General features: G+C 34.6%; 1 protein-coding gene across 3 annotated transcripts in view; it reads left to right on the forward strand.

The window, feature by feature from the left end:
- CDK13 (cyclin dependent kinase 13) overlaps positions 1 to 13550 on the forward strand; it is a 123328-nt gene that overhangs the window by 35571 nt on the left and 74207 nt on the right. For all 3 annotated transcript variants that reach the window (XM_045864926.3, XM_045864927.3, XM_045864928.3), the window contains exons 3-5: positions 227 to 397; positions 1793 to 1932; positions 3409 to 3579. In XM_045864926.3, the coding sequence (XP_045720882.1) occupies positions 227 to 397; positions 1793 to 1932; positions 3409 to 3579 (482 nt within the window). The remainder of the gene's footprint in view (positions 1 to 226; positions 398 to 1792; positions 1933 to 3408; positions 3580 to 13550) is intronic.

The raw sequence follows: 13550 nt of genomic DNA on the forward strand, positions 1-13550 counted from the left end.
TATTGTAACTAAACTTCACACCTTATTCAGATTTCCTTAGTTTTTATCTAATCCTGTATCATTTTTGCCCCCAAATTTTGTATTTTGCAATTGAACATAGTACATTATTTTAGCTGGAAAGTAAAGAAACTTAGTTTAGTTTTTTGCCATTGCAAAAGATGTGGCTGCATTTTTATTTTGCAGATAAATGTTTAGGTTTTATTTGTGTGACTCCTTTCTCTTTTAGCCTACGAGGAAATATTTCAGTAAAAGCGGTTAAAAAAGAAGTAGAGAAGAAACTACGGTGTTTACTTGCTGATTTACCACTGCCCCCTGAGCTACCAGGAGGAGATGATCTCTCAAAGAGTCCAGAAGAAAAGAAAACAGCAACACAGTTACATAGTAAAAGGAGGCCTAAGTATGTGCTTGCTTTCTTCCTGCTCTTACATTGACCAGAAATGATTCTGGGTCATCATAAAATCATAAGACATTAAGATTTAAAATAATAAAAAGTGTATTTATTCTTTAAACTTAAAGTATATGAATAAATTCTAGAGTTTTGAAAAAATTTCATAATTCCCTGCGTACCTATTCAAAATGACTAATAAAACCAAATTTAATTTTCTCTCACAGTTTGTAATGTATTAATTTCTTGGGTTATTATATATTAAAGATAATTTCTGTAATTAAGATATTTAAGTAACACAAAACACTGAAATTAGAGAAGGTGGAAGTCAGCATTCAGTGAGCCCAAACAAAATTAGTAATGGGCAAGCTGCTATGTTTTCCTTTGCTTTTTAGCTCCATTTGCTCCCATAACTAAGTGTATTTTTCATTCTGCAAGAGGTGGAGTGGAAGAAGGTTTGAAATCTGTATCCTAAATTAGCTTCAAGTAAGTGCCTAGAGATAACTCTTTCCCTTGAAAACTGTTTATCAGTTAAAGGGGGAGAACATTGATTCTTTTTTTTATTTCTACTTAACCAACGGAAAGTGTGAGTAAGACTTTGAGTTAGATCTGATTTTAGAATTGCTGTTCAGGTGCCTAGCATGAGTGTGAGGTCATTTTCTAGTATAGAGTAGAAAACTAAACTTTTAAAATTATCTTTCTGAGTCTTGTAGCTTTATTCCTCTAGTTGAATTTCTATTACAATACCAGAATATTGAGAGACTACAAAATTACCTATTTTTTTTGAAGAATGTGAAATATTTGTCTCATATATATGTGTGTTATGTATATATAACACACACCCAGACACACACACACACAATGTGGATTCCTGAGAATTGATTATATTAATACTTTTGTACTCTCTTGGACTAAAAATCTTTCTTGTGTTTTCATTTTTAAGGTAATTTCATCTAGCCATAAGTCTAAATTTGTCAATAAGCTTTATAGTTAGATTTTTGGTAATGTTCATTGTCAAACTTGTCTTTCGAAAATGAGTGACATATATATATATATAATGGATGAAAAGGAAATCTTTGTGGAGGTTGGTTAGAGAACTTTAACTCTTTGTATTAGTGTTGGTTTTATCCATTCATTGAAAATTACATTTTATTTTTGAAAGTTCTTCATACAAGCTTTACTTCTTTTTCTCAGCTTGTTAGAAGAAGAGTTGGTATGGAGAAATGATGCCTTGACTTTCATGATAATTTATAATACCAAATTACAGTGTTACTTAGATGACCACAAATGTGCAAGGGTTTGGGGAAATAAAGGATATAAGATTGGGGGTGGGTTGGATACTAAATATTAAACAGTTTATTGAACTTGCTTGATTGTATATAAAAACTTCAGAAATATATTTGATAGAATATGTGGGCCTCGCTATGGTGAAATCAAAGAAAAAGATATTGACTGGGGAAAACGCTGCGTGGATAAATTTGATATCATCGGAATTATTGGAGAAGGTACCTATGGACAAGTTTACAAGGCCCGGGATAAAGACACTGGTAAGTATGTCAACTGCTCTGGATCTCTAGATCTCTTGAATGTACTTAATTTGTTTTTCTCTTCAAATGTGTAATTTGAGGTGTTGTTTTTTTTTTTTAAGTTAAATTTGAATTTATCATGCTTTTGTTTCATCTTTTTTGTTTTATATGTGCACTAAACGTAAGATGAATACGTGTAAGTGGGTATGTAAACATATACTCTTAAAGTTTTTTTTAGTATTTGTGATGTGTAGTATGGTGGGATTTAGGTTTCTTTAATTGTGAATAAATTATTACATTGTTAGTAATCAGGGGACAAAAGTATCTTGACCGTCTTAGTAGTAAATTTTGTTGTATTAAGCCTTATGTAACACTTTTTCTTTTACCCAAAATAATTCTTTTTTCTGTTGAAGGTACCCTTTGTTTGGAGGCTAGATTTAACAGCTTAATCTTTTAGAACATAATTGGGAACCTGCGAGAAAGTTTTAAAAGTTTTTGCAGCACTGTGTCAGAGGCTATGTATTTTACCAACTAATGGGTAGAGCCAGTGCTTAATCTGTACTTATAATTCCTTGTTAAATTAAACCAGTAGATTAAAATAGAGCTGTTTGAAGCCATTTCGTATAAGAAAACTCTGGAGGGCAATTACAGCATGGAGTAATAATATTTATAATGATGATTCTGCATTATCAAAAAGATTAAATTACAACTTTTAAAAGCTGTTTATTAAACAAGGAATCATACTACATTTTAGATTTCCATCAAAAAGAATCAAGTAAGTTTTGATAATTAAAAGGATAAACATTGTTCTTTTGGAATATTTGTAAGTACAGAATTGCTATTTTCTCCAAAGAAGTGGAATGAACAGACCTTTAGAATAGTGAATTTTTTCTTATAATAGGATTTGTGTTTGTGTATTCTATTTAATAGTTAAATTTTATCTGATCAGAACTCACTCATATCTGAATTGTGAAGCCATTTAGTGTAGTGAGAAGAGCACATACTTCTGAGATAGCTACACCAGATTTTTGAATCCCAGTTTCACTGCTAGGTAACTGGGCACCTTTGGACAAGTTAGTATGTCTGAGCTTATTTTCTCACCTGCATAGTGTACAGAATTTTCTCATCTGTTCAGAGATTTTATGCATGTATAAGCATACTGGGTAAATTTATCCTCCCCTCCTTCATTTTTTAGAATTGGTAGTGTAATACATCTACTGTTCATCATCACCTTGCCTTTTTTTACTTATATCTTGGAGAGCATAAAATAACAATACCTATGTGCCTACCCCATCCTTTTTTAACAGTTGTATAGTATTCCACAGTTTGGATAAATATCTTATAATTTGTATTTAACCAGAGACTTAATTTTTGAACTATAAACATCGTAATTTCCAGAGGTAGGAACAGACATTATGAATTAAAATAAAGTTAAAATTAAGAAAAATGTCATTTGGTTTTATCATCTGGTAACTTGATTTTATTTAATTTTTATAGGAGAAATGGTAGCCTTAAAGAAAGTACGTCTAGATAATGAAAAGGAAGGCTTTCCAATTACAGCAATTCGAGAAATTAAAATTCTCCGGCAGCTTACCCACCAGAGTATTATCAACATGAAGGAAATAGTGACTGATAAAGAAGATGCTTTGGATTTTAAGAAGGACAAAGGTATGCATGCATATTTACATAACCAGTTCTGCTCATGCATGATGTTGCTGACTTGCAGATTTTGTCATAGGTATTGACCAGTTGAGTAATTACTAGGTACATAAAACTATTGCATTAATGTCATACTGTAATTATAAATGTAGTTGAGTTGAAGAATTATTTACTTTAGTGATTTTTGAGTCACCTAGTAAACAAAAAAGCATATTTGTCAGTAGTAGTAGTTGTTTTTTGAACATCAGTGCATAATTTTTAGTCTTCATTTTTTAGTTATTGAGAAATAGTTTATAGTAGTACAGAATGTATTTCCCTTACATTTTTAATATCATGCCTCAACATACAAGGAAACTTTATGGTAGACATTTGTATTATTTCTGAAGGTGTGGAGGTGAAACTCTTACCTGAAATTGCGTTTAATAAACTGTAGTGGCATATGCTTGACATTTAGCAGAAAAGCTAAAAAGAAATCAGAATGCTTATTAAAATAGTTATCATAAGGCATATGGTGGTGAAAGGCTTTACTTCTAGTAGGTTTTGGATCTTCAAAGTAAGATTTTGGAACCAGAGTTGACTCCATTATAATCTGTTGTTTTCAAAGAGCAAAATTCTTTTTCAAGTTAAATTAAGATAAGCGAGTAAAATAGGTATGTTCTGATTGAACATGGTACTTAGCCCCCTCCCGTCCCCAGCTACACACACACGCACACACACACTCTCTTACTCTTCTGAGGAACAGTATAAAAATGATTGATGTAATGTACGGTAATTTTGTAGAAAGGAACTTATTTTGACAGTATTCTGTATGTACTATGAAGATAATTAGAATCATCTTTTTAATTGGGGTCCTTTTCCATTAGTTTTTGTCCATAATGCCCATATTCCTTAGCTTGATTTTTAATCCAGTTTGTACTTTTCACCTTATTTTTTGTTGTTCCTTATTGTGTAGTAGAAAGGTTTGACTTGTGTTGCAATGTCTGGAATTTGTGACTTTGCTTATGAGCAGTGTGACCTTATTAGCAAGGTCTTCAGCCCTTCTGAACCTGTGACCTCTTCAACTATTAAAGGGAAACATTATTGGGGCGCCTGGGTGGCTCAGTCGTTAAGCGTCTGCCTTCGGCTCAGGTCATGATCTCAGGGTCCTGGGATCGAGTCCCACATCGGGCTCCCTGCTCAGCGGGAAGCCTGCTTCTCCCTCTCCCACTCCCCCTGCTTGTGTTCCCTCTCTCGCTGTCTCTCCCTCTGTCAAATAAATAAATAAAATCTTTAAAAAAAAAAAAAAAGGGAAACATTATTTCTCTTACTGTGTAGTAAGGATTAAATTAAGATCTTATACATGAGGGTTGTGTGTAATGTTGTTTTTCATTAACTTCGTTCTATAGTCAAATTAATATATTTGTTCTTCCTCCAACATATCCTGGACCTCCTGATTCTTTGATCTTTGGGATCATGTCCTTGCCTATTTCTTTAACCCCATCTCTGCCATTTTTCTGATTGTCTACCAAGCTTCAGTCATTTAGGTGTTTTGAGTTGTCACATATGCCAATGCACTTCTCTGTCTTAAAAGTCTTTACATATACTGCTTCCCTGGGCTTAAACCTCTCTACCCCCAATACACATGCATGCATGCATGCACACACACACACACACGTGTGCACACACCATATGAAAGGCTAACTTCTCATCCTCTGGGTCTCAGACTGTATGTTACTTTATTTATCAGTGAGGCCTAACTGGACCACTTTCTACTCTATGTAGACTAGACACATGCAATTTAAAAGCCTTATTTGTTTCACCATGTGAGGATGGGAATCATACCTGTTTTATACATTATTATAACCCCTACCTAGCTCAGTGGGTAGGCCATGGAAGGTACTATGAATAACTGATAGCTGGATGAGTTAAATCAGCTCTACTTATTATATCCTGTCCATGCTTTAAATAACTTTTTAAAAGACTGTTATCTTTGAACATAAAAGTGTTCATAGTTTTCCTTGTGTTATATTTATGGCCGTAATTTATTTTCCTTACTGTATTATAAATTCCCTCGAGTCCTTTGTTTTTTGTTTGTCTCCCCCACAATGCCTAGCACTGTATTTTACAAATCATAGATTTTCATATATTTGCTTCCTCATCTTTTTCCCCACCATAATCCTGTTTGTAACTATTGGAATGATAATAAATAAAGTGTTTTACTGTGTGAGAAGTTACATTTAGAGTCCAGGTATTAGTTAAATATAGTACAATATGTCAGGGAGTATGGAATTTTTTTTTTTTTTTAAAGATTTTATTTATTTATTTGCGAGAGAGAATGAGAGACAGAGAGCACGAGAGGGAGGAGGGTCAGAGGGAGAAGCAGACTCCCCGCTGAGCAGGGAGCCCGATGCGGGATTCGATCCCGGGACTCCAGGATCATGACCTGGGCTGAAGGCAGTCGCTTAACGGACTGAGCCACCCAGGCGCCCCCCCCCCTTTTTTTTTTTAAGATTTTATTTATTTATTTGACAGAGATAGAGAGCACAAGTAGGCAGAGTGGCAGGGAGAGGGAGAAAAGGGAGTATGGAATTTAAAACATAAAATCCTCTTTCAAAATTACTTATTGAGATATAATTGACATAACATTATATTAGTTTTAACAACGTAAGGATTTGATATTACATATGTTGTGAAATGAGCACCGCAATAAATCCAGTTAACGTTCATCAGTACACATAGAATTTTTTTTCTTGTGATGAGAACTTTTAAGATCTCTCTTAGTAACTTTCAGATATCAGTACAGTATTTTTAACCATAGTCACCATACTGTATAATACATCCTCATGACTTTTATAATTGGAAGTTTATACCTTTTGACTGCCTTCATCCATTTTGCCTACCTCCTGTTCCCTACCTCTGGTAACCACCAATCTGTTCTCTGTATCTATGAGTTCAGGGGGTTTTTTTGTTCTTGTTTTTGTTTTAGATTTTACATATAAGTGAGATCATACGATATTTGTCTTTCTCTATTTGATTTAGTACAGTACCCTCAAGGTCCATTCATGCTGTTGCAAATGGCAAGCGTTCCTTCTTTTTTATGGCTGAGTAATATTCCATTGTATATTTTTAATATATTTTCTTTACTCATTCATCTTTCAACAGATATTTAGGTTGCTTCCATGTCTTGGCTATTGTGAGTAATGCTGCAGTGGACGTGGTGGGTGCATTTATCTTTTTGAGTTAGAATTTTACTTCTTTTGGATAAATAACTGGAAGTAGAATTGCTGGATCATATGGTAGTTCTAAATTTTTGAGGAACCTCTATACTGTTTTCCATAACGGCTGCACTAATTTACATTTCTCCCAACAGTACATGAGGGTACCCTGTTCTCTACATCCTCACCAACACTTGTTATTTCTTGTTTTTTTGATCATAGCCATTCTAATAGGTGTGAAATAACACATAATCCTTTTTTAATGAATCTATTAATTTTGATGGGAACCATGATGAGGCAGCCGGATTTGGTGAAAAGGGAACTAGATTTGAAGTCCTTGGGTTCTAATCTAGCTCTGTGCCATTATACTAATTGTGATTGCTATCCTGGAGCAGAAAGATAGTATGGGAACTTTGATTTAATCATTCATATTAAAATTCATGAAACTAGGGGCGTGTGGGTGGCTCAGTCGTTAAGTGTCTGCCTTCAGCTCAGGTCATGGTCCCAGGGTCCTGGGATCGAGCCCCACATCGGGCTCCCTGCTCAGTGGGAAGCCTGCTTCTCCCTCTCCCACTCCCCCTGCTTGTGTTCCCTCTCTCGCTGTGTCTGTCTCTGTCAAATAAATAAATAAAATCTTTAAAAAATAAAATAAAATTCATGAAACTAAAAAAAAGTAAAACCAAATACTTAAAATAGTTTAAATATGAAAATTATAAACAGCACACATATCAAGTAAAATTGCTAATATAAAAATATAAACATTTGCATTATTATAACACAAGTCTTTGGCTATATAAGAGTAACACCATAAAGAATTTTTTAAAACTTGGCTCTACTTAAAAATGAAAAAAAAAATTAATTACAAAAAATTGAAAATAAAATACTATTTTGTTTTAAAAGGAAATCATCCTTAAGAAAACAGAGTTAAGTAGTATCAATAAGTCAAAGGTGGATTTTTATGCAAAATCTTAGAGATGCTGAACGAGCTTTTTCTGAAATAATCTGGGGAATGGAGGAAGGCCAAACTAATTCTCAGTTTTTTCCTAATATTCTTTATCTTCAGACAGTTCCATCTTTTTAATAACTGAGGGGATCTTTGAACCTTTTGTCTTTCAATCTTTTTATTGTTAGCAAGGGAGAGCTTTTCTTTCAAAGGAAACATTTCCTGTACCTCTAGATTTTTAGTTGATCTTCAAGTATGGAAGGAGAGTAGGATGCAATTGTGGTATTAATTTTAGTACTCTAGTGTTCATATTTCACTGTTCATCAAATATTTGAACTAGAGTGTAAATTATTTTGCTGTAGAAGCTTTGCTTTTATTATTTTCTTGCTCCCACTGAGGATTATGAATTTATAGAAGATACTTTCTGAATGAATGTAATCATACTCAGTTAAAAAATTTAAAGCAATTTGGGGTGCCTGAGTGCCTCAGTTGAGCATCCAACTCTTGATTTCCACTCAGGTCATCATGGTCTCGAGATTGTGAGATCAAGCCCCATGTCGGGGGGGGTCTATGCTCAGTGGGGAGTCTGTTTGAGATTCTCTCTCTGCCTCTGCTCCTTCTCCCGCTCACGCTCACATGCTTGCTCACTCTTTCAAATAAATAAATAAGTCTTAAAAAAAAAAATTTAAAGCAGTTTATAATTCTCTGGGTAGAGAAGACTTTTTGTTTTGCAACTATATGCAGTATAAAATAAATCTATAGTCATTGATCTCCGTCTCAAGATGTAAATATTTAGTATTCAGACTTAAAAAAAACCCAAACAATTACTGGTATCATTCCAACAAAATAGTATTTTGATACTTAAAATTAACATGATATCCTGGACAACCAAAAGTCAGTGTTATAATTGCTGTGTTCAAATTAAGTTAAGCTAGGGCGCCTGGGTGGCTCAGTTGTTAAGCGTCTGCCTTTGGCTCAGGTCATGATCCCAGGGTCCTGGGATCGAGTCCCACATCGGGCTCCCTGCTTGGCAGGAAGCCTGCTTCTCCCTCTCCCACTCCCACTCCCCCTGCTTGCGTTCCTGCTCTCGCTATCTCTCCCTCTGTCAAATAAATAAATAAAATCTTTAAAAAAAAAATTAAGTTAAGCTATAATGCTTTCAATATTAGTATTTGTTTGAAGAGGGAATTTTAATTTGGAATTTTCCTAAAAATCAGGAAAAAAATATTCTATAGTAAATGGCTGTGGCAAAGTGTCAGTATATGGTGAGGGAAAAAGTCTCAATGTCACTCTTCTGTAATCTGTGATTCCCACATGGTGCTCCCCAGCACTTACATTGCATGTTATAGACAGTTCTGTTAGACAGTGGAGCCAATTTCCTTCCATTCTAATGTCTTTGTACATAAAACTCTTATTCACATCTGACTGTTCCCTTAAATAAATTAATATAAGTAGGAATACTAGGTCAAAAGATTTGAACTTTGAAATTTCTTGACACATATCACCAAGTTGTTTTCCAGAAAGGTTGTTCCAATTTATAAGGCAGTTAAAAAATACCTTTAAACAGAAGAACTCATATTTCCTGATTTCAAATCTTAACCATAAAACTAGAGTGATCAAGACTATATAGTACTGGCTTTAAGGTAAACGTAAGACCAGTAGAATAGAATTGGAAGTCTAGAAATAAAACAGTAACATTTTTGGTGGTCAGTTGATTTTCAGTGAAGATACCAAGACAATTTAGTGGTAAAGAATAGTGTTTTCAGTAATCAATGCTGGCTCAGGTGGATCTCCATATGCAAAAGAATGAAATTGGGCCTCTTCGTCACCTCATACACATTAATTAACTCAAAATCGATCAGTGACTTAAATATAAGAGCTAAAACCTCGAAACTCTTAGAAGAAAATATAGGAGTAAATCTTCATGACCTTAGATTAGCTAAAGCCTTCTTAAGACACCAAAAGCAGAAGCAATAAAGGAAAAAGTAGATACATTGAACTTCATCAAAATTAGAAACTTTTGTGCTCTAGTGGATATTACTGAAGAAGTGAAAAGACGATTCACAGAATGGGAGAAAATATTTGTAAAGCATCTATTTGATAAGGAACTTATATCTAGAATGTATAAAGAATTCTTACAACCAAATAATAAAAAGACAACCTGTTTAAAAAGTGTACAAAGGGGGTGCCTGAGTGTCTCAGTCGTTAAGCGTTTGCCTTCAGCTCAGGTCATGATTCCTGGGTCCTGGGCTTGAGCCCCGCATCGGGCTTCCTGCTCAGCGGGAAGCCTGCTTCTCCCTCTCCCACTCACCCTGCTTGTGTTCCTGCTCTTCCTGTCTCTCTCTGTCAAATAAATAAATAAAATCTTTAAAAATAAAAAAATAAAGTGTACAAAGGATCTGAATCTGAAGATATGCAAATGACCAATAAGCAACTGAAAAGATGTTCAGTGTCATAGCTATCAAAGAAATGCAAATCAAAATTACAGTGAGATTCCACTTCATACGCACTATAGGATGGCCATAAGAAAAAGGGTAGATTAAGTGTTGGGAAAGATGTGGAGATTGGGAGATTGAAAGATTGGTTATAAAATGGTACAAACATCTTGGAAGACAATCTGGCATTTTTTTCAAAATAGTAAACATAAGAGTTATCATGAGACCTAGAACTTCTACTTTTTGGGGTATATCCAAGAGAAAGAAAAACATATGTCCACACAGAAACTTGTATACTAATGTTCATGGCAGGATAATTCCTGATAGTCAAAAAACACAGGCAGCTCAAATGTCTATCAATTGATGAATAAATAAAATTTGGTATATCCATACATTGCAGTATTATTATGCCATAAAAGGGAATGAAGACTTATACCAACAAATTTGATAACCTGGATGAAATGGAAAAATTCATGGAAATGTACAACCTACCAAGAATTATGAAGAAATAGAAAATCTGAACAGACTTATAAGTGTAAGGGGATGAATCTGTAACAAAAACTTTCAACAGTCACACCTAAAAAGCCCAGGACCAGATGCTTTCACAGATGAATTCTACCAGTCATTTAAAGAAGAATTAACACCAATTCTTTCCAGACTCTTCCAAAAAATTGAGCATGAAGAAACACTGTCAGACTCATTCTGTAAGGCCAGCATTACCGTGACACCAAACCTAGGCCAAGACACGACAAGAAAAGAAAACTGTAGACCAATTATTTCTGATGAATATGCAGAAATCCTCAGAAAACAGTAGCAAACTTGATTCGGCAGCATATTTAGAGGATTATACACTGTGACCAACTGAGATTTATTCCTGGAATGCAAAGATAGTTCAGCATATGAAAATCAGTTAGTGTAGTACATTACATTAACAGAATGAAGGAAAAAATCCACACAGTCATCTCAGTAGATACAGAAAAAGCATTTGACAGAGTTCAGCACTCTTTAATCATAACGACACTTAACAAACTAGGAATAGAAGGAAACCGTGTCAACATATTAAAGGCCCATATATGAAAAGTCCACAGTTAATATCATACTCACTAGTGAAAGATGGAAAGCTTTTCTTCTAAACCAGGGAGAAAACAAGGATATTCACTTTTGTCACTTCTATTCAGCATAGTGCTGGAAGTCCTAATCAGAGCAATTAAGCAAAAAAAGAAATAAAGACATCAGAATTGGAAAAGAGGAAATAAAATCATCTTTGTTCATAGACAATATGATCTTATATGTAGAAAGCCCTAAAGATTCTACCAAGCCAAATGTTAGAATTAGTAAGTGAATTCAGCAAATAGAAGGGTACAAAATCAATGTGCAAAAACCATGAGTTTCTGCATTCTAATAGCAAAAAATCTGGAAATGACATTAAGAAAACAATTTCATTTACAGTAATATCAAAAAGAATAAAATATTTAGGAATAAATTAACCAAGGAGATGAAAGACTTGTAAATTGAAAATTACAAAACATTGCTTAAAAGAGGTTAAAGACACCATAAATTAAAGACATCAGGGCGCCTGGGTGGCTCAGTTGGTTAAGCGACTGCCTTCGGCTCAGGTCATGATCCTGGAGTCCCTGGATCGAGTCCCGCATCGGGCTCCCTGCTCGGCAGGGAGTCTGCTTCTCCCTCTGACCCTCTTCCCTCTCGTGCTCTCTGTCTCTCATTCTCTCTCTCTCAAATAAATAAATAAAATCTTTAAAAAAAAAATAAATAAAAAAAAATAAAGACATCAGTGTTCTTGGATTAGAAGACTTAATATTGTTAAGATGTCAATACTACCCAAAGTAATCTGAAGATTTAATGCAATTCTAATGAAAATCCCAACAGTGGTTGTTGCAGAAATGGAAAAATTCACCCTGAAATTCATATGGAATTTCAAAGGACCCCCAAATAACCAAAGCAATCTTGGAAAAGAACAAAGTTGGAGGTCTCACACTTCCTGATTTCAAAACTTATTACATAGCTACAGTTATCAGATTGTAGTACTGGCACAAAGACAGACATATGCACCAGTGAAACAGAATTGAGAGCTCAGAAGTAAACCCTGGCATATATGGTCAAATGATTTTTGACAAGGGTGCTAAAATGGGGAAAGGCAGTTTTCTCAACAAATGGTGTTGGGAAAACTGGATATCCATATGTGAAACAATGAAGCCGAACTCTTACCTAACACCATATTAGAAAAACAAAAAGCAACAAACCTCAAAATGGATCGAAGACCTAAATATATGAGCTAAAACTAGAATACTCTTACAGGGAAACATAGGGGGTAACTTCACTACATTGGGTTTGGCAGCCATTTTTTGGGTACGACATCAAAATCAGGCAACAAACCCAAACAAACAAACAAAAAAAGAAATTGGATTACATCAAAAAAAAAAAAAAACTTTAAACTCTACACCAAACATAACGTGAGGCTCACACTCATGACCCTGAGATCAAGATTCACATGCTCTACCAACTAAGCCAGCCAGGCGCCCCCAAAATTAAAATTTTTTATGCATCAAAAGGACATAATCAAAAGAGTAAAAAAGCAACTCATGAGATAAGAGAAAATATTTGCTAATCACATATCTGATACGGTTTCATAATCAGTCTAAGAACTCCTACAACTCAACAAAAATAAAAGGGCAAAGGACTTGAATGGATTTTAAGCATATGAAAAGACATTCAGCATCACAATTAGCAAATTAAAACGACAATGAGTTACACTTCAGACCCATTAAAATGGCTGTTATCAAAAGAACAAAAATAAAAACAACAGAAAATAACAAGTGATGCCAAAGATGTGGAGAAATTGGAGCCCTTGTTCTTTGCCAGTGGGAATGAATAATGATAAAACTGCTGTGGAAAATGATACAATAATTCCTCCAAAAAGTTAATAGAATTCCCATATGATCCAACATTTCCACTTCTGCTTATATACTCAAAAGAACTGAAAGCAGCATCTTGAAGAGATATTTGCACCTATGGTCGTAGCATTATTCGCAGTAGCCAAAAGGTGGAAGCAACCCATATGTCCTCGGATGGATGAATGGATAGCAAAATGTGGTATATACATACAATGAAATATTAGTCAGTCTTAAGAGGGAAGGAAATTATGACACAACTACAACATGGATGGACCTTGAGGACATTATGCTAAGTAAAATAAGCCAGTCACGAAAGGAGAAATACTGGATGATTTTACTTATGGGAAGTACCTGAGGTTAGTCAAATTCATAGAGACAGAAAGTAGAATGGTGATTACCAGGGAGTAGAGGTGGGGGTGCAGAATGGGCAGTTATTGTTTAATAGGTACAGAATTTCAGTTTTGCAAGATGAAAAGAATTCTGGAAATGGATGGTA

Source organism: Mirounga angustirostris, unplaced genomic scaffold, assembly GCF_029215605.1.
Source record: "Mirounga angustirostris isolate CCGP_5_RB_7025 unplaced genomic scaffold, mMirAng1.0.hap1 SCAF_12, whole genome shotgun sequence".
NCBI classification, from domain to species: domain Eukaryota; kingdom Metazoa; phylum Chordata; class Mammalia; order Carnivora; family Phocidae; genus Mirounga; species Mirounga angustirostris.